The 27,787-nt window shown below is 40.5% G+C and overlaps 2 protein-coding genes across 7 annotated transcripts in view; both read left to right on the plus strand.

The window, feature by feature from the left end:
• RAB31 (RAB31, member RAS oncogene family) overlaps positions 1–3,398 on the plus strand; it is a 61,041-nt gene extending 57,643 nt beyond the window's left edge. The window contains exon 10 of the mRNA XM_077352774.1: positions 1,629–3,398. The gene's annotated coding sequence lies outside the window, so the exon portion shown is untranslated. The remainder of the gene's footprint in view (positions 1–1,628) is intronic.
• A 706-nt stretch (positions 3,399–4,104) lies between these two features.
• Positions 4,105–27,787, plus strand: part of VAPA (VAMP associated protein A) — a 32,133-nt gene continuing 8,450 nt past the window's right edge. Inside the window, exons 1-5 of one of the 6 annotated variants that reach the window (XM_077352765.1) lie at positions 4,105–4,412; positions 18,372–18,524; positions 22,773–22,876; positions 23,228–23,308; positions 26,337–26,570. In XM_077352765.1, the coding sequence (XP_077208880.1) occupies positions 4,337–4,412; positions 18,372–18,524; positions 22,773–22,876; positions 23,228–23,308; positions 26,337–26,570 (648 nt within the window). In that variant the 5' untranslated portion in view covers positions 4,105–4,336. Of the gene's footprint in view, positions 4,413–17,707; positions 17,889–18,371; positions 18,525–22,772; positions 22,877–23,227; positions 23,309–26,336; positions 26,571–27,787 lie in introns of those variants that run through there. The other 5 variants (XM_077352767.1, XM_077352764.1, XM_077352766.1 and 2 more) reach the window with 5 other exon arrangements.

A 27,787-nucleotide genomic window follows, 5' to 3' on the forward strand; every position in this document is an offset into this window, starting at 1 on the left:
GGTTCTTTCACCTCTGTGCATAAAACCAAATACACATTAGAACAAATAGCAATGAACTGCAGCAGTACAATTGAAACCATTCCTTCTAAACTTTAAAATAAAACATCAAAAATAATAGCATGTCCTAATTCCATTTTGAAAGCTAGAAGGCTACAGTGCTATGTAAAGGTAAAGGTATCCCCTGTGCAAACACCGAGTCATGTCTGACCCTTAGGGTGACGCCCTCCAGCATTTTCATGGCAGACTCAATACAGGGTGGCCTTGCCAGTGCCCTCCCCAGGCATTACCATTGACCCCTCAGCAAGCTGGGTACTCATTTTACCGACCTTGGAAGGATGGAAGGCTGAGTCAACCTTGAGCCGGCTGCTGGGATCGAACTCCCAACCTCATGGACAGACGGCTTCAGACAGCATTTCTGCCGGTTACCACTCTGCACCACAAGAGGCTCTCTTTCCTTCTAAACTCATTTTATTTCGGTGGAAACATACATAGGATCTGATGGCAGATCTTTCACTGCCAAAATAAACTAAACAATCCACTATTATTATTGTTGGTAGTACATAAAATCCTTGCATGTTGACCAGGAAATAAGCATAGCCTCCCATCCCTGTATTTTTAATTTAACTTTTGTTTATCCAACTGTGGTACAGATTAGCTTCAAATTTAGCATGCTGTTAAAATGCCTTAAGCCAGTGGTACTCATTATGTGGCTCTCAGAAAGCCACATTCACAGTTGCCAATTACATTCATGATTACCACCAACCAAGAGTCAAATTTACCTTCATTTCTGGCATGAGGCATGCACCTGAGGCATTCCTCCAACTGTGATTGTTTTAAGGTGGAAGCCACCTGTCAACCACAAGCCCCCCACTAGGCAAGGGCGTACTCACTTTCTTGAAACAGTGCCCATAGCAAAGGTCACAGGATCAATAACAAAGCCAGTGCTAGAAAAAAACACTTCATTCTATTATTACAAAATAATGTTTGATAAAAAGACTTCAGTTAGAGGAGTACTTCATACTTCAAAAAAGTATGCACTAGAGCTCCACTTTCTTTTATCTAGGAGTATCACTTTACACATGCCTCTGATTTCTGAGGGTTCTGTTATTGACTCCAGGGTACATGTCACATGAAATAGTTTAAGTACTTACTTCAAAGCTCAACTTAATTAAATATTTACATAATTACTGAAATTGTGAAATATAATTTCCCTACATTTCATAAAAACACCCTAAAAATTAAAGTTTTTTTTCTCCTTGTTCATGTCCATAACATTCAAGCATAAGTCCAGGAACAGTGAGATGGCACGAATGCTCTGAAGACAGTTGTCTCCGGCCTACAAACTTGTATAAACTTGGCCTATGCTGTTCTGATTTAATTTTCCATTTATATTTGCAAACCAGACATTCAAATAATATTATGTATGAATAAAGTGCCCTTTTAGGAAGGGGTTAGAGCTGCATAAGTTATATCTTGACACAGAAGAAAGAGTCAAAGGGAAGGTAGAAGATGAAGTCATACAGATTTTAGATCAACAGGCTGGGAGGGAAAGTATTGCCTAATGCTTTTCCTTATTAGTCTTTAGTGAAGAGAGAAGCTGTACCTGAACAATGTTTCTTGTTCTGCAGGTCCCTGCCAACATTATGAGGAACAGAACCAACCATGGTAAATTATAAAGGAAGAGAAAACCCAGCTATTTCTTAGTTTTGATCATATTTTTAATATCTGTTTCAAGGAATTACAAAACTAAGATGGAAGAAAGAGTCTGAAACATCACTCGTATCAGTTGCAAGTTGCAATCTAGCAAGTTCTCATTAGTATCACCTACACAGTGGCCGCATAAATAATTCACTAGAAGACTGTCAGAGATCCCATCTATAAAACTATACAGGCTTTCTACAGGCTGAAAAGGAAATAAATATTTTATAAATCATCTCAGATAAAAATACAAGAATAGTATTTCATGGTGTAGTACTGGTTGAAAACAAATATATTAGCAATAAACTAAATACAGAGTAAAGATTAATAAACACATTTCTGTCCCATAATGTATTAACTGAGTAACATATTTCCTCCTAATTTTAAAATAGTAAGTCATCTTTCAGTTTTGCAAAAGTGTTAACAAAATACAGACAATGAACAATGAAAACATATCCCACCTTATACTGCATTGAACGACTAGGTCTAAGGCAGGCTTTCTCAATCAGGGTTTCATGACACCTGGAGTTTCTTGACGGCCCTGAAAAGGTGTCCCGGATGGGTGGGAGTTAATTATTTTTATATATATTTTAAATTTTGTTAAACATTTATTGGGTGATTTTATCATTTATAGTCATGTCAACCCATCTTCCCCACCAATTTTTTTTTTTTTTGCCAATGATGGGCCTGTAGGGGGTGGAAGGGGAAGGGCTCCTGGTGGGCATGTACACAGCTATGCTTCCCAACCATATTGTGCATAATTGCACCTCTTCTGGGGTTTCTCGAAGCCTGAAGAATGTTTCAGAGGTTTCTGGTTTAAGTTCCGTACTAACAACTCTGATTGGAAGCAGCTTTTCAGTGTCTCAGTCTTTCACATCACCTGCAACCAGATTTTCACAATTCCTTGCAATTTCAAGAACCTGAGCTTGATAACATTCACTATAGAGATTCTATATTGTATTTGTAACATATTTTTAAAGTTGATCACATTATATTTATTTCTAATACTTGTAGCTTGATTTTTGGCAGAAACCAGCATCCTGTTTTCCAGCCCAGTCCCTCTAGAGGTTGCCAGTTAGTTCCCAAGTACCGTTCAAGGTGCTGATTGTTCCTTAACAAAACCTAGGACCCTCTTATCTAAAGGGCTGACTTTTTAAAATATGTTCCATTGAAACAGCTATGTTGATCTGAGCAAAGCCTCCTGAAAGAGACACTTTGCAAAAGGGTAAAAACAACAGACTGTACCCACATTTTACCTGTGGTGCCCTACCCACTGTTGGAATGGCCTGTTTGATGAAGTTAAAAAAGACTCCCACACTAATTGTTGTTTTGCAGAATGTGTAAAACAGAATGTGTTCAGGACAGTATTTTTACAAAGGGACTGTGATTTAAATGGAATTTTAATTGAATGGTAAAGTGAAAGCCTTTCCCTTCATATTGTATGGTTTACTGAACATACTGTCTTATAGTTCAACATCCTCTAATTGTGAAATACTCAGGTAATATACTATACTATTTCATTGTTCTTTAATGTGTGTGATCCAGTTTGTGTTGTTCATACTATGCTGTCTTAACTGCATTGTGCTTTATAACTCTGTAATATTCCTTGTTTTAATGAGAAAGGCAAAAACAAATGAAGTAAAATAAAGATTTATCTGTTTGTACCTAAAAATGGCCTCACAATATATTTATGCATGTATATGCCACTTTGCTCCTCAACAGGACCTCTCAAAGCAGTTTAGGATATAAAATACAATTTAGAAATAAACAAACAAAAAACAGGAGATGAAGAAAAAAGGGAAGGGTCTTTCCTCATATGTTGATGGTCGGACCATATATGACCTTAAATGGGGATTAGTCAGATTGATGCGGAGAACAATTAGTTTTAATTTTTAATCTGGTCAGCGTTTCGCACTGAGAAAGCCATCACTCAATCATTTCGCTTAAAGCTGTATGTGCACCTAAGAAAACGCGCGGAACGAGGAGGAGAAAGGCCACAGATCTCCCGACCATAAGGAATGAGCGGTTTCTTCCGCAGCTGACGGACTCGCAAGCTCTTGCTTACTGCGTTGGAGACTACATTTCCCAGCATGCAATGCCCCAAGACCTCTCACAGAAGCTTGAGATTATCTAATTTGCTAGGAGTCCCAGCCAGCCTTTCTATTACGTTGGAAGATCCTGCATTTTGAAGCCATTTTCCCTTCCGGTTTTCATTCTCCTCCCCTCCCCCCGCTCCCTGTGATAGGAGCCCCGTGTCTAGCAAGCTGTCAACCGACGTACGAAAGGGCGGGGAAAGAGGACGGAGACGCGACACTGTAGTGGTGCGCGCGCGGCCCCGTAGGCTGACGTGCGGGCGCCCGCGGCGGAATCAGCGTTGATCGCAGTGCGCCGGGCGGCCGCGTGGGGTGTTGAGCGAAGCCGTCCTCACTGGAGAAGGGGGGAATAAAGGCGAGGGACGCGCGCGCCCCCTCTGTCCTTGCGCGCGCGCGGCTTGTGGGAACGGAGCGGAGGCTGCTGCGGGCGCTGTTGCTGCTGCCTCTGCCGCCGCCTTTTCCCTCCTCCTCCTCGGTGCGCTTCCCTTTCTCCCCCGGCCGGATTGTCTTCTCATCTCCGGGACTGAGCGAACGCGGGAGCGACGATGGCGGCCGCCGGGGCTCTGGCCAAGCACGAACAGATCCTGGTCCTCGATCCGCCCACCGACCTCAAATTCAAAGGTGCCGTAGAAATAGCCAGGTGGGGGGAGAGGGCGGAGGAGGAATGGATGCCGAAGAAGGGCAATGCCGGGGGGGGGGGAGAGGGAGGGAGGCAGAAGACCGCCCGGGCCTCGCCGCTGCCCCTCCCCGTCTCCCGAGCAGGCCAGGGCGAGGAACGGGCGGGCGGGCGGGCGGTGTGGGGCTCGTCTGTGCCGGATCCCCAGACTGGATGGGGAGGTTGGAGTCGGAGAACGGGACGAGGCGTCGCCGTCGCCATCTTGCTCTCTTCCCTTCTCGCCGCTCTCCTGTGGCCCCCTCCCTCCCGTTCCTCCTCCCTTCTCGGTCGGCGAGGAGAGGCGCCGGTGCCGTTTCTGGCGGCTTTCCCCGCTCGCTTCCCGGCCTGACGGACACGGGAACGGCCCGCGCTCCCGCCCCGCCAGCCGCCTCCGCAGCCCGTTACGGCGGGCTCCCCTGGCCTGGCCCGGCCCGGCCCGGCCCTTCGGGGAAAGCCAACCCCTCTCCCCACCCCACCCACTCATTTGCCCGGGGGTGCGGCGGCGGCTGTCGCCGGAGTGGGACTGCAGGGCTGGCCGCCTTTTCGCTGGGAGGATTGACGAGGCCCTAAATGCGGATGGCCGTTTCTTGGCATCCCTTCCGCGTAAGATTAGGGAAGAGCCCTGCACGCGTCCTCAGGTCCCGGGCTAGGCCTCTCCATTTTCCGAATGAGGTAGGCCCACCCCGATTCCTTTTGAGGCTGCATCTGGCCCCAGAGATTGCCGGGCCCTCCCGGTGGTGTACCTGTGGTCGAGCGGCACGATCTTTGTACCAACGCCCTTCAGGTGCCCGGTAAGAGTGTTTTCCCTAGCGACTGACTGGAAACTAGGGACTCTTGTGCGTGCTGAATAACTATTATTATTTATTTATTATTCAAATAATTTAAAGACGGCTTTAAGAACTGCTCTGAAAAGCCATTGCAGGCTCCTGGGGAAATACAGAAAAGCTGTGCTTTTATTGACTTATCCACATTTGAAACAGGCCTCTCGTGCAATAAACTGCCTAGGTATACTGTAGTCACCCTCCTAAGAAACTGCGGTGATGGTGATGAAATTATAATGGTGTTCCAAGAATAGCCTGAACTCTTGAAAGTTTGGTATTGCTACAAAACAAAATGTTAGCAGTTCTATCTCACCTTAGTTCTAGGTTCAGTGAATGGCTTTAGAAACCATTTTTACCTGTGATTCAGTTGCCTACTTTAGTGGAAGTAAGCTTTGCTTAATTGAGAGAATGGCTGTGTTACATATAGTGTGGGCTCTAAACAGTAATAATTAGAAATGCTGCTACCCATCTTGAGGTTTGAAAACAGTAGACTATCAATGTCAGAGTTATTGGTGATTTTAATGTGAAATCCAAAGAGTGTCCAAACCTAGACTAGAGGACCTGTTTATCAAAATTAACTCTTAGTACCAATTTTAACAATGAAGGAGATAGAATAGCCCACTTGTTGCTATAACAATAAAACTTTGAATTTAGAATGTTTGATGTACATATTATGGAAACAGTTTAGAATCAATTAAAAGCTTGAATGATTGCTTGGTTTTCAAAAGGCAGCTTTGTTGCTAAGATTGGGTGATGTACAGCCTAATTCTATATGTGGACACTCAGAAGTAAGTCTCACTGAACTCTATGAGGCTTACGTCCAGTAGTGTACATAGATTTCTTGGTGTGACTTCTGCAGCAGTGATTTTTTTCATTACTTGTAAACCTTTTTATTAAAGTCAACATGTTGAAATGAATGCTGTTTTAAAAATCAGTTTGAAAGACAGCAAGTGATGGCGCCTGTTAGATATTTACATTTTTCTTTTACTTGTTTTTCTCCAAACTAAATAGAAGTGTAGATCACATTGTTTCTGTAGTGCGTGCTGCTTTCTCTAGTTCAGTGGTTAATATTTTTGCAGAATATGTGGTGTAAAGTTATGCTGCTCTTGGAGTTTGGTTCTGATATACAGTTCAGTAGTAAAACATCATTTTTTGCATGTATAAAGCTCACCTGCCCCCAGTTTAATCACAGGCATCTTTGACTACAAACTCTTGGGTAGCAGGCCTGGGAAAGGTCTGTGCCTAAGACTTCAGAAGTGTACAGAGATTGGCTTCTCGGATTTGGCTGGGTTTGGTTACTGTCAAAAGGAAATTGCAGAAGTGGAAAATGGAGAGAAAAAGGTAAACAAGATGATCAAGGGGTTGGAGTACCTTTCCTATGAAGAGAATCTGACATCTAGGGTTTGTTACTTTTGAAAACACAGCTCTTTCTGTCTCATAATACAGGAACTTGTGGACATCCAGTGAAATTGAACAGGACACACAAAAGGAAATACCATTTTACTTAACAAGTAATTACATTGTGGAATGTGCTGCTGGTGATTGTAAGCTGTGTTGTGCGGGACTCTGAAGAGGCAGCATATAAATGTTTTAATGAATAGTGTATTAATAGCCACAAGCTTAGATGGTTTAGACAGATTCACAAAGGCTAGGTCTATCAGTGGCAATTAGTGATTGTGAATAAAAGTAATTCCATATTTAGATGTACTATACATCTGAAACCTAGTGTTAGGAAGCAAAATGGGGAGTAGACATGTCCTCTGTTCCATCTTTGGAACAGAGTTACTCTTTGAACCCCAGAGTTACTGGTTGGCTGCTGTGTGAAACAAGATGCTGGACCAGATGGACTACTGGGTTGATCCAACATTGCTTTTCTTAGGGGTTAAACAGAGATCCTTGTAGTAGATCCATGTAGTATAATTTTAAATGTAGTTAAATTATGGCCTTCTTGATGTAGTCATAATTTAATTCCAAGAGAACCGGATCACTAGAGTTTCAAATGCCCTTCACTGCCATGACAATTACAGGCTGACCTATGACTCTTTCTTATCCTAACTTATTTTTACAGTTGGCTCTGAGGATGAACATGTGTGGGAAACTCTGTTTGCTGCCCTGAGAGTATGAGTAGGCTAAGCAGTCTTGAACTAAGAAGAAAGGCATGATATAAATGCTTTAGTCAATAAATGTTAGCTCGCTACTTTTGCTTGCTTATTATTTTAGTACATTTTATCCTACCTGTTCCCCTAAGAGCTCAGGTTGGTATGTATCACTTCCCCCTCTGTTAGAACAGCAAGCTTGACAAGATAATATTACAGTATTTGTGAAGCAAGGTTAGTGAATTGACATGTAAATGATCTAAATTGCATGTCCCTGAATCTCACTGGCATTTGTATGAGAAGAGCAGTAGTCATTACCTGAATATGTGTAAGATATCAAGCATAATTATACATAAGCCTTCTGCAAAATATAAAGGTCTGATTGCTGTCTCATTCAATACCCGAGGTGGCTTTTTGCCACAATGTTAAAATAAACCTTCCTAACAAATAAATGCTTAAAGCCAGGTGTAATGCAGCATCTGAAAATGTGGCCTTAAACTGATATTGCTAATAAACGCCCATGTGAACCTTTAGGATCAGGATATAGCTGCTACAGGAATTAAAATAATTTTGGATTAATAGCCTGTCCTTGAGTTAGTAGTTTACAAGGATTTGGGATGAGATAAATCAAGAGTTGTGCCAGTCTATGATAATTTAATATGATATATTACAGTTGTGACAATGAATATGGCAATTCTGGCCAGTAGACTGCCAATAAATGTTAAGGGTAAAACACGTTCATTACCTTATATCAAAAATTACTGTTCTTGTATTTAAAATATGAGTTAATTTCCAAAGTATCTCAAATGGCCATGGTGGTCAGGTTTATTAATACACTCTGTGATGTGTTATTCTGTAGTACAATGAAGCTTTAGTCTGAGGTACAGTAAATGAAAAGCAATTCTTTAGAACCTTCAACTAAAGTAACCTTTTCTAGCATTGTCTTCTTTGAATAGAAGTTATGCCTTTGGGCCAGTCATGCATTTAAAATATGAATATTTTGACAAACTCTTGTTATTAACATACCCAAACAAACTAGAAATAATTATATTATTAAAAATGTCACTGTAATCCTGTACCGAGTTATTTTACTGTGTATGCCAATTGAAATCAATGATCTTAGATTACAGTAATTTTGTGTAGGGTTGTATGGTGTGTTGCAGTTAGCTGTTTTGAGTAGTACGGATAGCTGAGTCACCTTTATTGACTATTTGTTGCTGTCAAACTTGTGCATTTTAACTGTAAGCTCAAAATTGGCTTTTTCTTGAACAGCAGTCAAGCAATTTATGCCAAAATATCTTCCTATATATCATGTATGAACTTTGCAGTATAGTTTACATGACTTGTTGGCCTCACCTGATGTGATTTTTGTAATATATGTTTGTGTATGTCTCTTCAATATGGCACTCAGTTACAATAAGCTTTTGTACAAAGAACCATCAATTACTAACTGACACTCAGTCCATAGCTGGATATATTTGTGTTATTTTAGAATTGGTGAGACTCATGAAATGAGTATCAAGTCCTCAAAATAATGTTAAACTTTCTCAGCGGGAAAGGATCTATTTGTGCCTGGTTCCTAATGTCAGAAGGCGACTGTTGATTAGACAGTACTGGGTTAGATGGGCCAATAGTTGCCCCAATAGAAAGCAATTTATTATTACTGTTTGCCTGTCTCTAAGGCAGGGGTAGTCAAACTGCGGCCCTCCAGATGTCCATGGACTACCATTCCCAGGAGCCCCCTGCCAGCATTGTAGTCCATAGACATCTGGAGGGCCGCAGTTTGACTACTCCTGCTCTAAGGATTTAAGAATCCATAAGCAACCATTTTGTGGTGGAGCTTAGAGTATACACTTATATATGAACAAAGTGCACCTTAAAGATCAGCATTTGAGCCTTTGTCAGCAATATAATGGCCCTGCAATGAAAATATGCCATATTTTGTGTAATTGAACAGTGTATTTGGCCCCACCTGAAAGAGCATATTGGTCTTTTGTGGACCCCTTTAGTCAAATTTGTTTACCGTTACATACAGTTTCATAATCTTTAATTTATAATTCAGGTGTAAATTTGAGATTTTTTATAACTGTTAAAACTGTATGAAATCAGTTTTGTTATTCAGAAATATAGCTCACCCACTTGAATTGCTGTTACTAATGCTACTACTGCAAAGTGAGAAGGTTGTACTTAAGAGTAAAAATAGCTCACCATTAAACCCATCCCTCTGCCTTTAAGATGAGTTGCCAAAAATGGTCAGTGAAATGTGTCTGGTGTAGGCAGGGTTGGAATATTTTTTTGAATTAGTTGTATATCTTGGTATCTGTGTGCTTTGCGTAAAGCATTAAGTCTCAGGAGGAAATGTGAGCATTTTAATGAAGTGGCAAAGATGTAACGGTTGCTTCTTGAATACCAATTCCATATGCATAGATTTTCAGATATGCATGCGGGGCAAAAAGATGTTACAAAACATACTGTTCCTTATGCAAGACTGTACATGTGACTATATATGAATGCAGAAAGGTCTGCGTGTATTTGCAACACTAAGTTGTGGATGAGACTAAGGAAAATGATATGACATGGTAATTACCAAAAACATAGTGAAAAACAGTGTAGTCACAACGCCAAAAATAATTTGCTGTTGGAGAAGTTATTGCTATAGCCTCACTGGGGGATAACAAATTTCACTGTTTTCACTGTGGGATCTGGAAGCCTTTGCGATATTATAATAATTATTACGTAAAGCATAAACAGTCCGTTGTTGAGAGGGTGATAGTTTGAAGTGCAGAAGTGTAGATATATGTAGTGTAGATTATACATGATATCGCTACTATTTCTTGATGTTGCTACTCATGTTTCCAGTTAGTTTAAACTAGAAAGTTGAGAGAAGTATTGGGAATTTCTATAGAAGATGGTCAGTAGTAGTTCATGCCCTAACAAAATATTTTGGCTCTAAGGTGTTATAAATTCCACAGCATATCACATTAACCTTGCACAAGGCCTAATACACAGTGCAAAAATTGTCATAGTAAACTATAGAAACAAATTTATTGAGTCACATGCATTTCAGGTTAAAATTAGTCACCAATTAGGGTGTGCTTGAATAATAGTCTTGTATTTTGAAGGCCTGGACTACATCTATTTCCTCGTAGTTTAATTGTAAGGTGAAAAATATTTAACAGTTGATTGAAAGCCTGCTCCATTCCCCAGTGGAGTGTCTTGTGTTTCTTTGTAGTATGGAGTGCTCATTTGAGGAGATTGCTTTTTGTTGGGCCATCTCAGTGTTTATTTACTGTATTTGCATATCCTCCTTTTCAGCGTCAAGGAATACTTTACAGTAAGCCCTGGCAAAAAAATTTTTTTGGCTTGATGAGTTGTAAAATCTAGGAGGAAGACTAGTTTTCCAACCTTCAGAGTTTAGTATATTAATTACCATATTTTCTAATTATTGCTACCAAAAGCATAATCCTGACCTTTTTACAGTTTGTTGTAAGTTTAATAAAGCTAGGACAAAGTATTGTATATGAATAAATATAGGAGTAGCCCTGGCTGTCATCATTAGATCAGAAAGCTAATCTATAGCCATAGTCTAAATTCTCTGCTATTTTTAATTCCATTATTGCTTTTAAAGCTCCTTTTCATTGAATATTGGAGCCAGTATAGAAAGCAACTGGGTATGAAATATATACACCCCTATTAAATGGTGTGATATTTAAATTAAAAAGTGATTACAAGAACTTCATATACAATAAAATATATTCTGATGTGGAATGAGAAATAAGTTTCTTAGTGAGAGATACTGCAATAATTTTATTGCTAAGAATGCTAGGCACCGTATTGTATTTTCTGGGTACTGTGGTGACTTGGCACAAGATTTGTCAAGCCCAGCTTCACAAGTAACTTATAATGCAATCAACTTAATTGTTAAGTATATGTATATATGTGCGTGTATGTATGTGTATATATATGTACATACATGTGTAAAATCAAGATTGTGAGTATAATGTAAGACTGTAAAAGGCAAAGTTGGTGCTTGAAAGTTAACCTCCTAAGAAATTATTATTTGTAAATGCCTGAACATTTTGGATGATGAGAGAATTCTGATGAGATTTTTTTAAACAGTTCTTGAGGATGAATGGACAGCTTAGGCAAAATGTATTTAAAATGACATGTCCCAGTTATTACGGCTAATAGTAGCTATCAGAGGATTTTATTGTTGTACTTCTAATCCATGAGCAAAGCTTGAATCCAATGGCACCTTTAAGATCAACCAATTTGTATTCTGGGTATATGCTATCATGTGTACTCACACTTCTTCAGATACAATGGAACAAAAGTTATCAACCTTTACATATAGGTGGAGGGTGTTGTCAGGAAGGGCTAATTTAAGATACATAAATATCTGAACAATAAATATAGATACAACTGGATGAATAGCTGCAAATTAGTATACAGGATAAAAAGAGTTTCCAAACAGGTGAGAGAACTGAATGACATTAGAATGTGTAGTAGGGGAAGAAACCGACAGTCTGGAGGGTTCCATTGTTCTGAGTGTTATAATAACTTGTAACTCAGCAATTTCCCTTTCTAGAGTGTTCCTGAAGTTCCTTTGACATAATATAGCTACTTTGAGGTCCTCCATTGTTGCCCTTCCTGGCAACGCTCTCTTCATCCTCTACCTATATGTGGTGGTTGATGACTTCTGTTTCAGTATATCTAAAGAAATGTGAGTGGACACTGGATTAAAACTTTTTTCTGCTAATTCAGAACAACATGGCTACTCACCTAACTCCTTATCTGTAGTTTGGTAATAATAATACCTGAAATATAGGACAGAAAATAGGTATGTCAGCCAGGAAATGACTGATACTCTTTGCCAGGTGGTAAGTTGACAAATGGTAGTAGTAATATGAAATTGGAAAGAGCAGCCTATCAGATTTATATAAGATTTGGTTAGAAATTGAGCAGAAATTGAAATGACTCTAGTCTGACTTTATGGAAATAAGTTTTTTTTTTGTCTCACTACAGCCAGTGAACGTAAAGGGAAAGGGGGTATTAACAACATTTTGGTATTTTGAATTTTGGAGTTCTCAGCTGCTAGTCTCTGTGAGGCATTTCTTTCTAGTTTAATTGCATGGAGAAATACCAGATGGATGGCCTCTAGTTTCATCCTCCAGACATCCCATCAGATTTTACCTACAGGGGAAGTAGGCGGATGCATCAGCCAATGAGAGGCTGTGGAACCTTGGGGAGAAGAGGAGAGTTAGATGGAGGGAAAGTCATCCCCTCAGATGGGGCTTGGGGAAGCAACAGAAAAATGGAAAACTACCAGGAAAATAGAGAGTTAGACTTTGCCCAGTATAGGTACATAGGGACCAATAAAGAGGCTGGAATAGATTTTGTTTATTTGATGGTGGTGGTGATGATACTGATTTATATACCGCCTTTCAAAAATGGCTCAAATTTTGTGCTACCATAGGGAAATAATAGATTAGAGATTTGTTAGGGGATTAAAGGAAATATTCAAGACACAAGTTAACCCTGTTTCAGTAGACTGGAATTCCTGGCTTTAAGAAATGAAGGCATTCTTTCTCTCTCACAGAAATACTGCATCACTTCAGTAAAGCTGTGGATGTATTAAGTGTTTTAAAGTTGTTTCTTGCTATAATAACCAATAGTTTATTAATTTCTTCTCTTACTCAACAAACCACTGAGCATTAAGCCCTTCCAAGAAGAGACTGTAAACTTGTTTTGTGTGAATCACTTCAAGAGAAGGGGAGGGGGGAGTAAATTACTTCTGATTCTTCTTCAACCTCCCCAGGCTTCTTCTATATGGCTTCAAATGATCCAACAGTTAATTATTAACAATGCGTTACTGACCAATTGCAACCCACCTAGTAACTAAAGTCAACTTGCTCAGTGTTGTTGGAAGGTGTGATGGGGTGTGTGGAGAGGCCGAGAAAGCACCTGGCCATCACAATGTGCTCCACTCCAGTATTCATCCCTGTGTTTTGGTTGTTTTGATGGTAGTTTGCAGGAGCCTGGCTGCAGGCTAAGCAGCCAACAGAAAGGAGGGTATTGAAGAGAGGAGCTATTAGACTCCCAGCACAAGAGTGCTCAAGCTGTCATTTTTGCTAATGGCAGAAGCAGTACTGTAGCTTAGTGCCTCACACCCTTCTGCCTGGTCACACCCAAAAGGGACAGAGGTGCTTTAGTGAAATAATGGCTTCAGTTCTCCTGTAAACCTTGTTTCAGGCATTAGGCCTGTGTGGGCTGCAAAAGAAGATCTTTGTTTCTTGGTACAAGTTTGTACTGGCCAATTATCTCCACCTGTGTCCTTCACGCTCAGAGTTACTCTGATAAAGTAATGAGTTGCAGATGTTCCTAATTAACTTGTTTTGAGAAATGGGCTTCTAGCTAGATGGTCAGCATTCCATCTCCTGGTTTAGGATTGTCTCTTGTTGTGTCTCCTGAACTGGCTAGAATTCACGTGGGGAAAAGCTATAAAGAATCTTCATTTATAACACCATTTTGTCAAACTTTTATCATACCTGCTCAACCTTTGTCCAACTTTGTCATACCTGCAACCGGCATGTGGTTTGACCATTCTTTGCCTATGGACTCTGGACTTTTGAAACTCTGTCTCAGAACTTTGCCATTCTTTGTGCTTCAGTGAGTATACTGTTAGCAAGAGATATTTCACTATGTTCTTATTTTTCACTGCTTAATATAATAATTTATGTGCATCTTAATAAATACAAATAATATTTTTAAAACCCTTTTTTTGGTTCTTGACAAGCTAAGTGGTAACCTGTGCCTTGTCTTGTGTTACTCTGCCAATTCCGTATTGTGGTTTTTTGGCTGTGGACTGAGTCAGGTCTTCTGTTAAGACTGCTTCTGGGTCTTGAAAGCCTAGGGAACCATGCAGAGGTGGTGGCAGACATACCTAACAGGGAGGTTGGCATATCTAACTTCCTTGGTTTTGTAATCTTGTTCTGACCCCTCTCGTGGATATCCTCTTAGTTGAGGTCTGCAAACTTGGCCTCAGTTAAGCAGGGTTGTGACCACAAGTGCTATGAGCCAAATTTCCAAAAAGTGAACTGCTTTTGGGGCAGAAATATTCAAATGACACATGAATGAGATGGATTTCTGAAGGTAGATTATAGCAAAACTCAGGACAGGAGGAAGAATTCTCTCTTCCATTTTGGGTCAGCACAAACCATGATATGAACTAAGCTTTTGCACGGGGACTCCATATTCTCCGTGCACTAAGTTAGCGATCCCCAACCTGTGAGCTGCAGACCACATGTGGTCTTTCGACTAATTGGAGGTGGGCCCCGAAGGACGCCTTCTTCCCCCCCCCCAGCCCTTTACTTCATCCCCCCTGGCCCTTTACAACACACTTCGGGTATCATTGTCTCCCATTACTCCCAGATGGGACTATCTCGTTGCAGAGAAACAAGCTCAGGGTTCCCATTGATTTGTCATTGTCATGAGTTAAAATAGTGAATATTTTCATGAGTGAAAATAAAATGTTCCTTATGTTTATTGTTGTGGCGTGTCTGTATCTTATTTTGAAGGGATGTTTAAACATTACCATAGCGATCAGAGAGCGTTAGGGCAGTGGTTGAGAGTAGAAGAGTAAACTACCCCCCCACCGGGCCTCAGTAAAAGGCATTGAGTGGTTCCCGGTGAGTGGTCCCCGGCGATAAAAAGGTTGGGGACCACTGCACTAATACACACATGAGAAAATTAAGGTAATGCTGGATGCTGAGAACTTGAACACTTGCTTCAAGTAAAGATAGCCTGTTTTATAAGTTTTGAGTGAGGGAAATCCAAGCTCTGTCCTCATCAGGGCTGCAGGAGACCCTTTTGGAAGACCCAGGATATGTCTGAAGTTCTGAATGGGCTCCAAGCTGTTGATGGTTTGATCTTTCCAACCCCAGATGTTGATGCCATAGTGAGGAATGACCTTAGCTGCAAAGAGCTTTGAAGCTGGATCAACTAGAAACCCTTCCCTGGTGTAATAAAATCTCAGAATCGCTCCAATGATTTTTAGACCAGAGGCCTTGCAGTCAGAGTTGCAAGGTGGGCATTCCAGTTTAGGGTCTTACTGTAAGTGATTCCAAGATATTTAAATATACTTCACTGTTCTATAGGAATATTGTGTATACTCCAAATAAATTTTTAGGTCTTTTCCTAAAAACAATAATTTTTGTTTTTGTGTAGTTGATAGAGAAGGACTCTTCCTTACAATAAGTACCCAAGTTGTTAAATAGCTTCTTCAGACCAACTCTTGTAGGGGAAACCAGGACCTTGTCATCTGCATAAAGCATAATAGAAACCTTTTTCTGACCAACAGAAGGGGGTACAAATTCTGGGCCCGATAGTCCTTGCACTATATCATACACCCCCCCTGCTTTACCTCTTTCCTTACTGCGATTTCATTAGAGAGCCTGAAGCACCTACCCTAATTTTTGTGTGGGTGCCTGAGTGCAGTTCATGCATCAGAAACAGAAGGCGTTTATTGATTTTAGTTTCCCTCAACTTTGACCAGTCTGTCTCTTTCAATCGAGTCAAAAGCTGTGGCTAGATCAATGAAAGTTGCGTAAAGAGCTCTCGTAGGGCCTTCTATACTGGAATAAGCTAAGTAATGGAGGGTTTGACAGTGGTCAATGGTAGAATGGCCTCTTCTAAATCCTGCTTGGTGTGGGTTTAAGATATGGTTGTCAGCAGCCCAGTCTTATAGTTTATGTAGGAGGAATTTTCCATAGAGTTTAGAGGCAATATTTAGTAAACTAATGGGGCGGTAGTTTTGTGGGTTGATCTTGTTGCCTTTTTTGTTGATAGGAACCACTATGCTCATCTTCCAGCCATTGGGGAAAATGCCAGATTCATTTATCTGAGTAAAGACCCTGGCTAAGACTAGGGCCCACCAGTTAGGGAATCAGGTGGAATCAGGTCTTCTCCAGGTGATTTACTGGAAGCTAAGGATGTAATAAGGCAGGGGTAGTCAAACTGCGGCCCTCCAGATGTCCATGGACTACAATTCCCAGGAGCCCCCTGCCAGCATTTGCTGGCAGGGGGCTCATGGGAATTGTAGTCCATGGACATCTGGAGGGCCGCAGTTTGACTACCCCTGTAATAAGGCCTCTGACTTCAGCCTCTGTGACTGAGGACCAAGCTGTCAATGGAAATAGCCTCGGTGTTTGATTCTGTGGATGGTGGAGATGGTGGCCAGTAAAGTGTATTATGGTAGGGCTTATGTTACCTTGATTGCCAGTGAGATATCTTACACTTAATCTTTTCTAGCTCCTTCATGGTTGTCCCTCCCAACCTCACTGCCCTTCAGATTTCTTGGTTGCGGTCTTCATTTGGTTAATGATTATGCACTTTGAAGTACACGTAAAATATGTGGGTTCAATAATCACATGACACTGGAATCACTGCAGCTTTTAATTGTGAGGGTACATGATACAAAAAGCACTAAAACTTCACTTATCAAACCCCCCCCCCAACATAAAAAATTCCATCGTATGAATAAAAAGGTTATGTATGCTCTATTCATGCACTTCTGGCTGAGCACGGGAACAAACACAGAAAGGGTAAGAGCATGCAGTCCTAGAGCTGCAGGGCTGCAGAAAAATGGACGGTATATCTAAATAAATCTAAATCTAAATAAATAAATCTAAAGAAATAGTTCCCTAGTCTATGTACTTGAACACATATGAAGCTGCCTTATACTGATTAGGCACTTAAACCCATCAAAATCAATAATGTTGACTCAGACTGGCAACAGCTCTCAAGAGTTTTAAGTATTTCACATCACCTACTGATCCTCTTACTTAGGGATGCTGGGGATTGAACCCAGAACCTTCTATATGTCAAGCAGATCATCCAACATGGCATGAAAATCCCTCCCCCTCCCCAAATGATGCTGGCTAGATCCTTACTCGGTGTCTCAGTCAATTTTGCACTCTGCTTTGGATTTCTATCATGCTTTGGATTTACTTCCAATAACGACTATATCCTTTACCTACTTCTTGGGAGTCTTGTGTATTAAGTGTATGGAATGGTCTTGCCCATGATACTGAAATCAAGTTCGTGACAGAGTTTATGAATGGATTTTGAGGGGAGACTAATATATATTGCATTATAGTAGTCTAGTCTTGCTATTGGTATGACTTCGATCCAGGTGGCCAGATCAGCTGTATCAGGGTAAGGGGCCATCTTTCAGGCTAGGTTGAGTTGGGAGCAAACCTTTTTTGCAACCGCTTTAAATTACTTCTTCAGCAAAAATGTTGGGTCTAGTATAATTCCAAGGGTCATAATGGAGTCAGCAAGGATCAGCTAAACTTCATAATGGATGATCTTCAGAGGCCATTGGATCTAGGCAGGTTAATGCTGCTGTTTTTGTTAGACCAAACAGCAGCATTCAATGCTATTCATCGTGGATTGTTAGCCCAACTCCTAGCCAGTGTGGGAATTCAAGGCACAGCCTTGCACTGGCTGCAGTCTTTTCTGCAAGGTTGGGAGCAGAGAGTGCCAATAGGGGAAGGAACCTCCCAGCAGCATACTCTATTGTGTGGGGTCCTGCAGGGAACTATTCTGTCCCCAGCTGGTCCTAAGTTTTGAGCAAGGCTGTCATCAGTATGCTGATGACACCCAGCTATTTCTGCTGATGGATCTGTCAATACCCCCAGATTCTTTTGCCAAATGGGACTGGCTCAAGGAAAGTTGGCTGAAGTTATATCCAGCTAAGACTGAAGGCCTCTATCTGGGTCGATATGCTGAGAGGTGGGGGGAAGTAGTGCAGCTCCCAGGTCTTGACAGGGTCTGTTTAACACCTTCAGCCATGTTCAACAGCACGGGCGTGATCCTGAGTAACTCCTTATCTAATCATACCTGAGAGTCAACTGTTGACCTATAGCTCAATTTTAAAGCCTGTTTTTGAGAAGAGAGATATCTGACGAAAAAATTAATTACTAAAGATAACTTTTTAAACTTTCAGGTCCTTTCACAGATGTAGTCACTACAAATCTTAAACTACGAAATCCATCAGATAGAAAAGTATGTTTTAAAGTGAAAACTACAGCACCTCGTCGATACTGTGTGAGACCAAACAGTGGAATTATTGACCCAGGATCATCTGTAACTGTGTCAGGTAACAACTTTGGACAGTTTGAATATTGTTGTTTGGTTGTTTTTTGTTTGAAATGGTTATTTTTGGTTTTATCAGTATTTTCTTTCAGCTGCAGAAGCTGTAAAAAGGAAGTTCATGATCAAGTGAAATTTCTTGTGTTAATGAAGAAGAGTTGGTTCTTATATGCCGCTTTTCTCTACCCAAAGGAATCTCAAAGTGGCATACAATCCCCTTCCCTTTCCTCTCCCCACAACAGACACCCTGCGAGGCAGGTGAGGCTGAGAGAGCCCTGATATTACTGCTGGTCAGAACAGCTTTATCAGTGCTGTCGGGAGCCCAAGGTCACCCAGCTGGTTGCATGTGGGGGAGAAGCGGGGAATCAAACCCTGCTCGCCAGATTAGAAATCTGCACTCTTAACCACTACACCAAGCTGGCTTTCACTATGAGTTGGGAGAAAACCAATGCAGGTTGGTACAGTGAAAAAGCTAAGTTCTATATAATTCTTTCCCTTTAAAAAACAAATATGACGTTGTGCATCTGCAGCTCATTCTGGTCATAGTACAAAAAGATTAAATGAAGTGTTTAATTTGCACAAAAGGTAAAAGGCTCCCAAGAAACAGGCCATTTGCTGATAATCTCTGTTGCTGTTCAGAGGCCACACAATGTGAAGATTTGGTCTATAGTTCATTATATGTAATATATATGTATTCACTAAACCACAAGGTGGCTCCACCTACCTTTTTTTCTCAGCATAAGGAAATAAATACTTTTAAGCCTTGGCTTAGGCACCAAAGAATATGGTTATTACTATTTTAAAAAAATGTGCTACATCTGTTTTATGCACCTGATTTCAAAATTCATTGGATCCTCCCCCAGCTTATGATATAGAAGTGAATATGATCCAAAGAGTATTTGTGAGTAGTAACAGGAGGGCCTGAACTGAATGGCCCAGGCTAGGCTGATCTAGGAGACCACAAAGAAATTCAGGATTGCTACACAAAGGCAGGCAGTTGCAAACCACCTCTAAGGATCTTTTGCCTTGAAAACCCTGTGGCAAGGGTAGTCAAACTGTGGCCCTCCAGATGTCCATGGACTACAATTCCCATGAGCCCCTGCCAGCAAATGCTCAATTTTCTCTGAGTGTGTGAGAGGGGGGAAGAAGAGAATAGTATAAATGCCGGGAGGAAGTGATAATATGGAAGAAGAGTATTTGTTTTCCCAGGCAGCAGAAAGACTTTCAGTCTTGGACAATCCAGTGTTACCACTATTCAAAATACACAGTGCTGAATTACAATAATGCAGCATTTTTAGGAATGGTGTTTAGTACCCCAAGGGGTCTTCGGGGATATACAAGAGTTCTGAAAGGACTGAAGATCGTTATGCTCATTCAGCTACAGTTAAAATGTAGCCTCTTCAACTTTTTATGAATGCAGACCTGAACTTGCTTTTCATCTGAAGGGAAAGGGAGGGAATTGGCTTCCTTCTCTTCTGCAGGGCAGAGGTTCAGATCCACCAGTATCTTCAGTGACCCATTATCTCAGTCACCTCAGAAAACTAGCTGGAAAATGCACTGATTGGTTGCCAGTGTCCAATAGCTCAACCCTAATTATTGGAATCAAGGAGGTTGTCATAGTTACCTCTGATGCAAAGTTGAACTTGTTGTCACTCTGTTTTCTAGTATAAAGAACATCATAGAGATAGAGATGTTACTCTCTGCATCTGGCACGTATCTCAACAAGGCCATAGATTTAAAAAAAACTTGGCAAAATTGAGCTGAGGGTGGGATTTCTGTATAAACCTGAAGAATTTCACAGATTTGCAGAAAAATCTGATATAGTAATATATTCTCAAGATAGTTCCATCTGTAGGTTTTTAAATTCAGAAATTGGGGCCATGAATAGACAAGGCAGATCTTTCTAAAAATCTAAAAAAAGCCCATTGGCAGAAAATTTAAACATCTTTTAAGAAAACACAGGGAAGACATCACAAATGGTACAAGCACCTGTAGTTTTGAGAAGCAAATGCCTTATGTTGCTGCTGCTAGGCAACCATAACAATATCACCAGCCTTCAATCCTTGGCTTCTGTCAATAAAAGGCGGGAGGGGGCAGGGCGCTTTCCAGGCCTGCCTTGGCCTTTGGAAAAAGACTCATTGAGGCTAGGGCCTGCAGCATCCGCCAGATACCTTGCTACCATAACTCATCCAGGTCTAGTTACTTGCTACTGCTCAACAGCAGCCTCTGCACGAAAGCCAATCTGGTATAGTGGCTAAAGCAGGCTTTCTCTACCGGGATTTCCTGAAACCCTGGGGTTTCTTGACAGCCTGAAAGGGTTTTCCAAATGGGTGCGAGTTAATTATTTTTATATCTTTTAAAATATTGTTAAACATTTATTGGGTAATATGATCATATATAGTTATGTTGACTTGCCCTCCTCCCTTCCAAAATGGCCAGTGATGGACCTGGAGGGGGTGGGAAGAGTAGAGACCCCAGGTGGGTGTATACACAGCTATGGTTCCCAACCGTATCATACCACTGGGGTTTCTCAAAGCCTGAATAATGTTCCAGCGGTTTCACTGCAGTAAAAAATTATTTAAGGCTGTGTTAGCTTTTCAGACTAGAATTTGGGAGTTCTACACTCAAACTTCACTTTATTGTGGAAGCTCAGTAGGTGATCATGGGTCAGTCACATGCTCTCAACTCACTTAATGGGTTGTTGTGCATAAAAATGGAGAAAACCCAGGAAATGGGGAACAGATCAAAGGTAAGTTGGTTGGTGGGTAGGAAGGGGAGAAGGAAGCAAGGCAAGGAGAGAGTCATATGGGAACTGTAAGGGGGAGAGAAAGAAGTAATAATGTAGGGGATACATGGAAAAATGAGGTACCCCTTCACAAGTCCTTGTGAGTATGGAAACTTACAGGGGAGGAAAGGGGGAAATAGGGAGGAGAACATGAGATGTCACCTGCAAGTCTTTGCAGCTCTCCTGCTCGTGCTCTTCATCTATGATGCTTTCTGGATAGGGGATTTGTAAATCCATGCAGCAGCTGTAAATCTTAGATGATGGGATCATATGTGTGTAGCAAGGTATTAGAAGTGTTTTATCTGTTGAGTGTCTAAAAAATGCTATTCTTTGTTTTTTGCTGTAGTGGTAGAATACTGTGCTTTTAATGATGCCAGGTAAAAAAATTGGCTGCTTATGTAAATTGATTTAGAAAATCAAATCTGTTTCTTACTGGTCACTTATCACATACATCAGTTCGCTCAAGTAGTCTTCTTCGCTACTCAACCTACTTGTATGTCTAAATCTGCTACAGTGCTCTCCTGATAAAAACAGCAAAAAATAACTGGTGGGTGCTCTGTTGTGAGTTTTTTTTAAGTTGATACTTCCACTCCTCAACACTGTATTTCAGAGTGGTGATAGCAAGATGGTTCTATAACAAATTGTGCCCAGTATTATCAAGTATTTCTGTCTTTTCTCTCTAGTTTTAGTTGATATTATACCACTCAAATTGTTATACAGAAGGATGATAGTGGAAGAAAACTTTGTACTAGTTGGTTTCATCAGAAAACATTTATAAGAGAATACAACAGATTCCTAGAAAATGTAGATTTGTTGTAAACAATTTAACTTGATTATTGAAACAAATCCTGCTGTTTAATTTATCTCTGAAAATGTACTCTGAACTTCACATAATTTACTTCTGAATATTAAATGAAAATGTCATGCTTATTGTTGGGGAGTTTTCAGAACTCTAGTATCTCTTCCCCCCCCCCCCCCGGTTCTATCTGGGAGAGAAAAATATTAGAGCAGCCAGTTCAAATAGAATTATATTCTGTTGCTAGCAAGCTAGCATACTGAACAAGATTCAAATTTCTTTTATAGGATAAAACAGATAAAAGGTTGGGGTCTAGAATTTCAAAAGAAAGTTGAACAATTCCATCTTTAAACACAGTTTACTTTTATCCTCCTTTCAGAGTATAGCTTCTGTTCTTTCCAGGGAAAAATAAACCCTTTGCACGTTTGTCATGGGAGATGATGAAACCAAGTGGTCAGCAGGTCAAAGATCAGGTTTTGGTGTGTGGGTGGGTGGGAGGGAGGGAGGAAGGAAGGAGCTTCCTAAAATATTGTAGATCAACCTTAGGCTCACAAATCAAAAGTCATTGTCAGAATGTTAAAATCTTTGCTTAACTCTTAGCAGTGTAATAAAATAACACTTATATAAAATCAGTTGCCTGTCTCTCCTTAATAAATGTTTTTTCTGTTATACAGTGATGTTACAGCCCTTTGATTATGATCCAAATGAGAAGAGTAAACACAAGTTTATGGTACAGACAATCTTTGCTCCACCAAACATTACCGATATGGAAGCTGTGGTAAGTAAATTCTGTCACAGTCTTTAGGCTAGTAAGGTAGATTGTGAGCTTCTCTATATAGCCGCAGGATGGGACTCACAATTCCTCTGGATGGCAGCAGAGGAGGAGGCAAACTGAAATATGAGTGAGGCAATAGAGAGAGTTGGGCCACCTAGTGAAGGAGAAAAAAGAAGTTAGGGCTAAGGAAAAGAGCCGTTTCTATGTTTGGTAACTACTAATACAAGATGTGCTTCACGCCAGCTAGTGAACATTGAGTTTTGTGTTTCCAAACCTGGGTCTTTGGCGCAGGCTCTTAAGTATTGTATCAAAGAAATGTTACATTAATGCATATGAAATTTTCTATTATTGCAGTGGAAAGAGGCAAAACCTGATGAATTAATGGACTCCAAATTGAGATGTGTATTTGAAATGCCTAATGAAAATGATAAGATGGTAAGTTAAAAAATAATAATACTAACTTAAGGTCTAAATCTCTTAAATTCTCTAGGAATTTACTTTTTTAAGCTTAAAGGATTTATATATTAATATCAAATAAGTTAAAATGTAGGACTATAGAATCAGAGCCTCAATAGTGTGCAGAAAGCTTGGTGATTTTACTTTTCTTAGCATGTAAGTGTTCTATTTTTGCATCTGTCTTTGTTTCTCTTCTGGATCAGCAGGTACCATATGAAATTGGCGGGGGCTGTTCCATGCTTGGACAGTCCCCAGCCAATATTGTCATGGAAGTAGCTTTGGAACCAAACTTCAGTTCATTGTGAGTGCAAGTTAGTCAGCTATGAATGCAGGCTGGGCCTCAGTTTTGATAAGCAAAGATGGAACAGTGGACATAGCAGGATAGGCGATTTTATCATTTGGCCCTGCCTAGTATTGACTTGCTTGGATATAACTCTTTAGGAATGGCGGTAGTTCTAAAGACAGTAAATATGTGGTAATTTGCTCATGTTCCTAAGTGTACATTTATTTTATAGTCGTGGAGATCCTGTAGTAATCCATCCATGTTGTTAATAACTGTTGTAGCCATTTCAGTAAGTTATAGTATTTGACCATTAAACAGAATAGGAGAATCAGAAAAGACAGCCTGGACTGTCTATTTAAGCATTTTACCTTTGCCATGTCAGTTAGACGGTTCCTGGACTCCCTACTAATGATATTTGTTTGTCAGTCAGACACAGGAAAATTGGTAGAAGAGCATTACATGAATATCAGGCTGTTTGAAGGGACTGATTTGTTGAATTAGCCAAGATCAGGAAATGACTGTTTGAATGTGCCTGTAATCTTTGCTACTGTAACAGTAGCTAAGCATTTTAAAATTTTGATGACTATGGTTATACTGCGAAGTATAGACTTGCTTACATTTCATTTGGTACCTGTTAAGGTTGGGTGCTTAGTCTCTCCCGGCGCAGCCAGCGCCGTGCCAAGGCGGGGGGAGGAGAAGCATGGGTGTCAGCGCACCAGTGGGCACACACACGCAGGCGCAGAGCTCTGCCAGGAGAGACCGGCTGCTATGGGCACCGAAGCGCTCAACCCTAGTACCTGTTAAATTCTGGGAAAGGTTCCAGGAGCTTTAGATATTTTGTATGTTATATAGGAAGTAGGATTGTTAAAAGTTTTGGGGTTAAAAGTTGTATTGGGGTTAAAAGTTGCAGTGTTTGCCTGTAGTTCTTAAACCTTAATTTGCATCTACAAGTCTGCTGCCTTTTAACATTCTGCCAATCAGCTGTCCAGGCTGCTTGCACACAATTCTTGTTCTGTTTGTAACAAAGGTACAAGTGTGGACAGAATTCCACAGAGGTTATCTTGATTTCTGGGACCTGATCTCATGCACATGTGGTACAGATGCATATGATCAGGTTTGTGAAGAAGGTATAGCTGGTGTCCCAGCAAGTAATACAGGAACTGGATAATTAGCAGGCAACGTAATTCTTGTCTAGATATTCTGAAATATCTCCTTAACCACCACAGCAGCAAGTTTTAATCTCTGGAGATGGCCAAATATCTTGGTGCATTTCAAGAAGCACTGATGTGAACAACTAAACACTTAAAATATTACTTATTTTGCCTAAGCATTGAAGGTTTTGTTTTAAATTATTGTTGTCAAAGTTCTTTGGCAGTATACCTTCATTCTTTGAGAGGCCAGGAAACAGTCTTGAAGGTACTTATGTTTTTTGAACAATATTAGAGTATTTTGTTTGATCATGAACTTTATAGTAAATCCCAAAACAAAACTACTGTAGCTCCGTTTGCGTGGTATCTGACATGTACTTTATCTAACCATTAGAAAAGAGGGAGTCATCTAACATGGTGAATATGACCATGTGAGGGTTCATTCAGAAGATGGGTATTTCATGCCAAGGTGATGTGGTTTTAATGAGAGAGCTGGGTCTGTTCAAATAAAATGCTAGTCTGTTTCTCAGTTTTTGCTTTTAAGTTGAGATCCTAAGAACCAGTAGTTGTATGCTTGTTTGAGATTTTTTTTTATGCAGACCTTTTACAATCAAGAGACAAGCTACTCTTCAATATTTGAATAGATTGCCTTGTCAACTGTGGGAAGTACAGCAGTGAAAATAGCAAAAATGACTAGCTGCATGTGCATCATGACTCTGGCCTGTGCGCACTTGCTTCTGTTTTTTTTCCACCTTTTATGGTATAATGCCTTTAAAGTATTGTAAAAAAGAAGTTGCATTACTGTTGTGCCTTAGGTCTTAGAGAAAGTAATGCAGGAGAAAGTAATGCAAATTATATTGTGTGACTATTCAGCAAATGTTGAATGGCTACACAATGTATTCTGCATTACTTTTTCCTATTACTCTCCAAGATTTAAGGCACAGCAAAAATACGTTTTACATGCAACACCAATTATAACCAGCCTCACTGACTGTATTTTCTATGTTTTTTGTTTTTGTTTTTAAATGGAGAGAAGGGCCAGCCCTGCACAGTAATCAGGTTTGGCAGAGATCAATGAATTTTCAAACCAAGGATTATGTGTTAACTATTTTATTTCTATCTGTATGCTCATTCCTGCATTCTGCATCCCAACCCAGACTTCAGCAATGTCTGGTGGTGGTGGTATCCAAGTCAGGAAGCATGGTCATCAGGACCACCTTTCATTTCTTGTTTTTGTTTTTGAAATAACAATGCTACAGAAAAAGCTAAGTAGTCACCCTATGCCTGTGACAGACGTTTATAGCATTCCCCCATAGAAGTAAGAACTTGAATGATAATCCTGCATTCCTATCTGCCTTACTTCTGTCTACTGACTGGAAGTCAAATGCTGTCAAGGCACAGGGTAGTGTTGGTCTGGTGTTAATGGTTTGCATATGGCATATTTGCCAAAAGGTTTGATTACTAGTAGCTAAGTCATAAGCTCAAGTGTCTGAAGCCAGCTTCTTTTTGCCTTTTCCTGTGCCTTATAAGCCATTGCCTGACTGCTTGTGCATAATATTTATGTTTTTCTAAGTAGCAGAGTGGGGTTGCAGAACCTAATCCTTTAGGTTTAGTCACTCCCCTAAGTCTTGCAGTGAGAGATCTGCTGAGTGCTGAGGGCATGTCTCACCTGCCACCTCAGACTTTTTCTACACCAGGATCCACATATATATCTCCAGTCAGCAGCACCGTTCTTCCAGTATCTTCAAATTATAGCCAGAAGATTGACATGATGGATCCAGTCAGTGAGGTCAAACACAAGATGAATCAGGTTTGTTTCAGGGAGCTGAAATCCCTAAGAATTTTCTAGCATCTCTGTAGGTTAAGTCAATTCAAGTTAGTTTAAAAAACAAACATAAAATTAGCCTTAAGTTAGAACGGAACAAGATCCGGTCAAGCACATTAAGATTTCTAGAACCAGGGCAGTCATGTTCATTCTGCTTTGAAGTACTGAATTTACACTCAATATTTATATAATTCGGGTTTTTACAGAATGGAATGTTGCTAGGATTGGTTGGAAGAAGGCAAGAAGGGTTATAGCAGTAGTAACTGTGGGAGGAGGGAGGAAATTATGCAAAGGCCAAACCTTCCTTGGCAACCTAACGCAAAGGCCATAGTGCAGGGCTGGCCAAACTGGCAAGGGCTCATGGTTATTGAAGTCCATGGACATCTGGTGAGCTTCAGTTTGTCTACCACTGCCATAGTGTCTCTCTTATAGTCTGTGTTCAAATGTCAGGTCAAGCTGACTTTAAGAATATGCATGAACTTGGCTACTTGTTGGGCTCAAATGTGCATGCCTCAGACTTCCTTCTTGTAAAGATCACGATGATGTGATATGGGTTTAAAACAAACTGGCCACTTGCAGTGTCCAAGTTTAGGTATGCATGATAATAGTTTGCTTTCCCCCTACAAATTGCAATGCCAGGCTCAGATTAAACCCAACCAACAGCCAGAGAAAGGTGCACTGTCTTCTCCCCGCCCCCATTTTCTAGTCCACTCAGCAAACCTTTGGGATCACAGAAAGATGGTAACACAAGACATACGTGGACAAAAAAATGTGGCTGGTAGAAAAACAGAAGGTCCTTGGCCCTCTTCTGCAAGAAGGGATGCAAAGAAATCAGTATCCATTTACTGCCTGGCTCTAGCGGTTGGATCCAAGCCATTGAGTATACATTTGGTATTAATAAATGATTAAAGTGCCTTAGGTAAATAACAGTAGCCATGAGATTAATTCATGTTTGTAGTGTACTTTTAAAAGAAGATAGTATAAAATCATATAATTGCTCTAAATGTTTAAAGCATCTTTAGTTGTGATTTGGCCCCATAAAACAAATATTTCACATTCCTGATCTTTTAGCCTTTCTCTTATGTTCACATTCCTTTCACTTTTCTATGATCAAGCTGCATCTGCATGACATCTGCATCAGCATTAACATGAACCATAGCTAGTTTAGCTTGCAGCCTCAGTTAGAAGCATGCTTAAAGAGT

This window comes from Paroedura picta, chromosome 9 (assembly GCF_049243985.1).
Source record: "Paroedura picta isolate Pp20150507F chromosome 9, Ppicta_v3.0, whole genome shotgun sequence".
NCBI lineage: Eukaryota > Metazoa > Chordata > Lepidosauria > Squamata > Gekkonidae > Paroedura > Paroedura picta.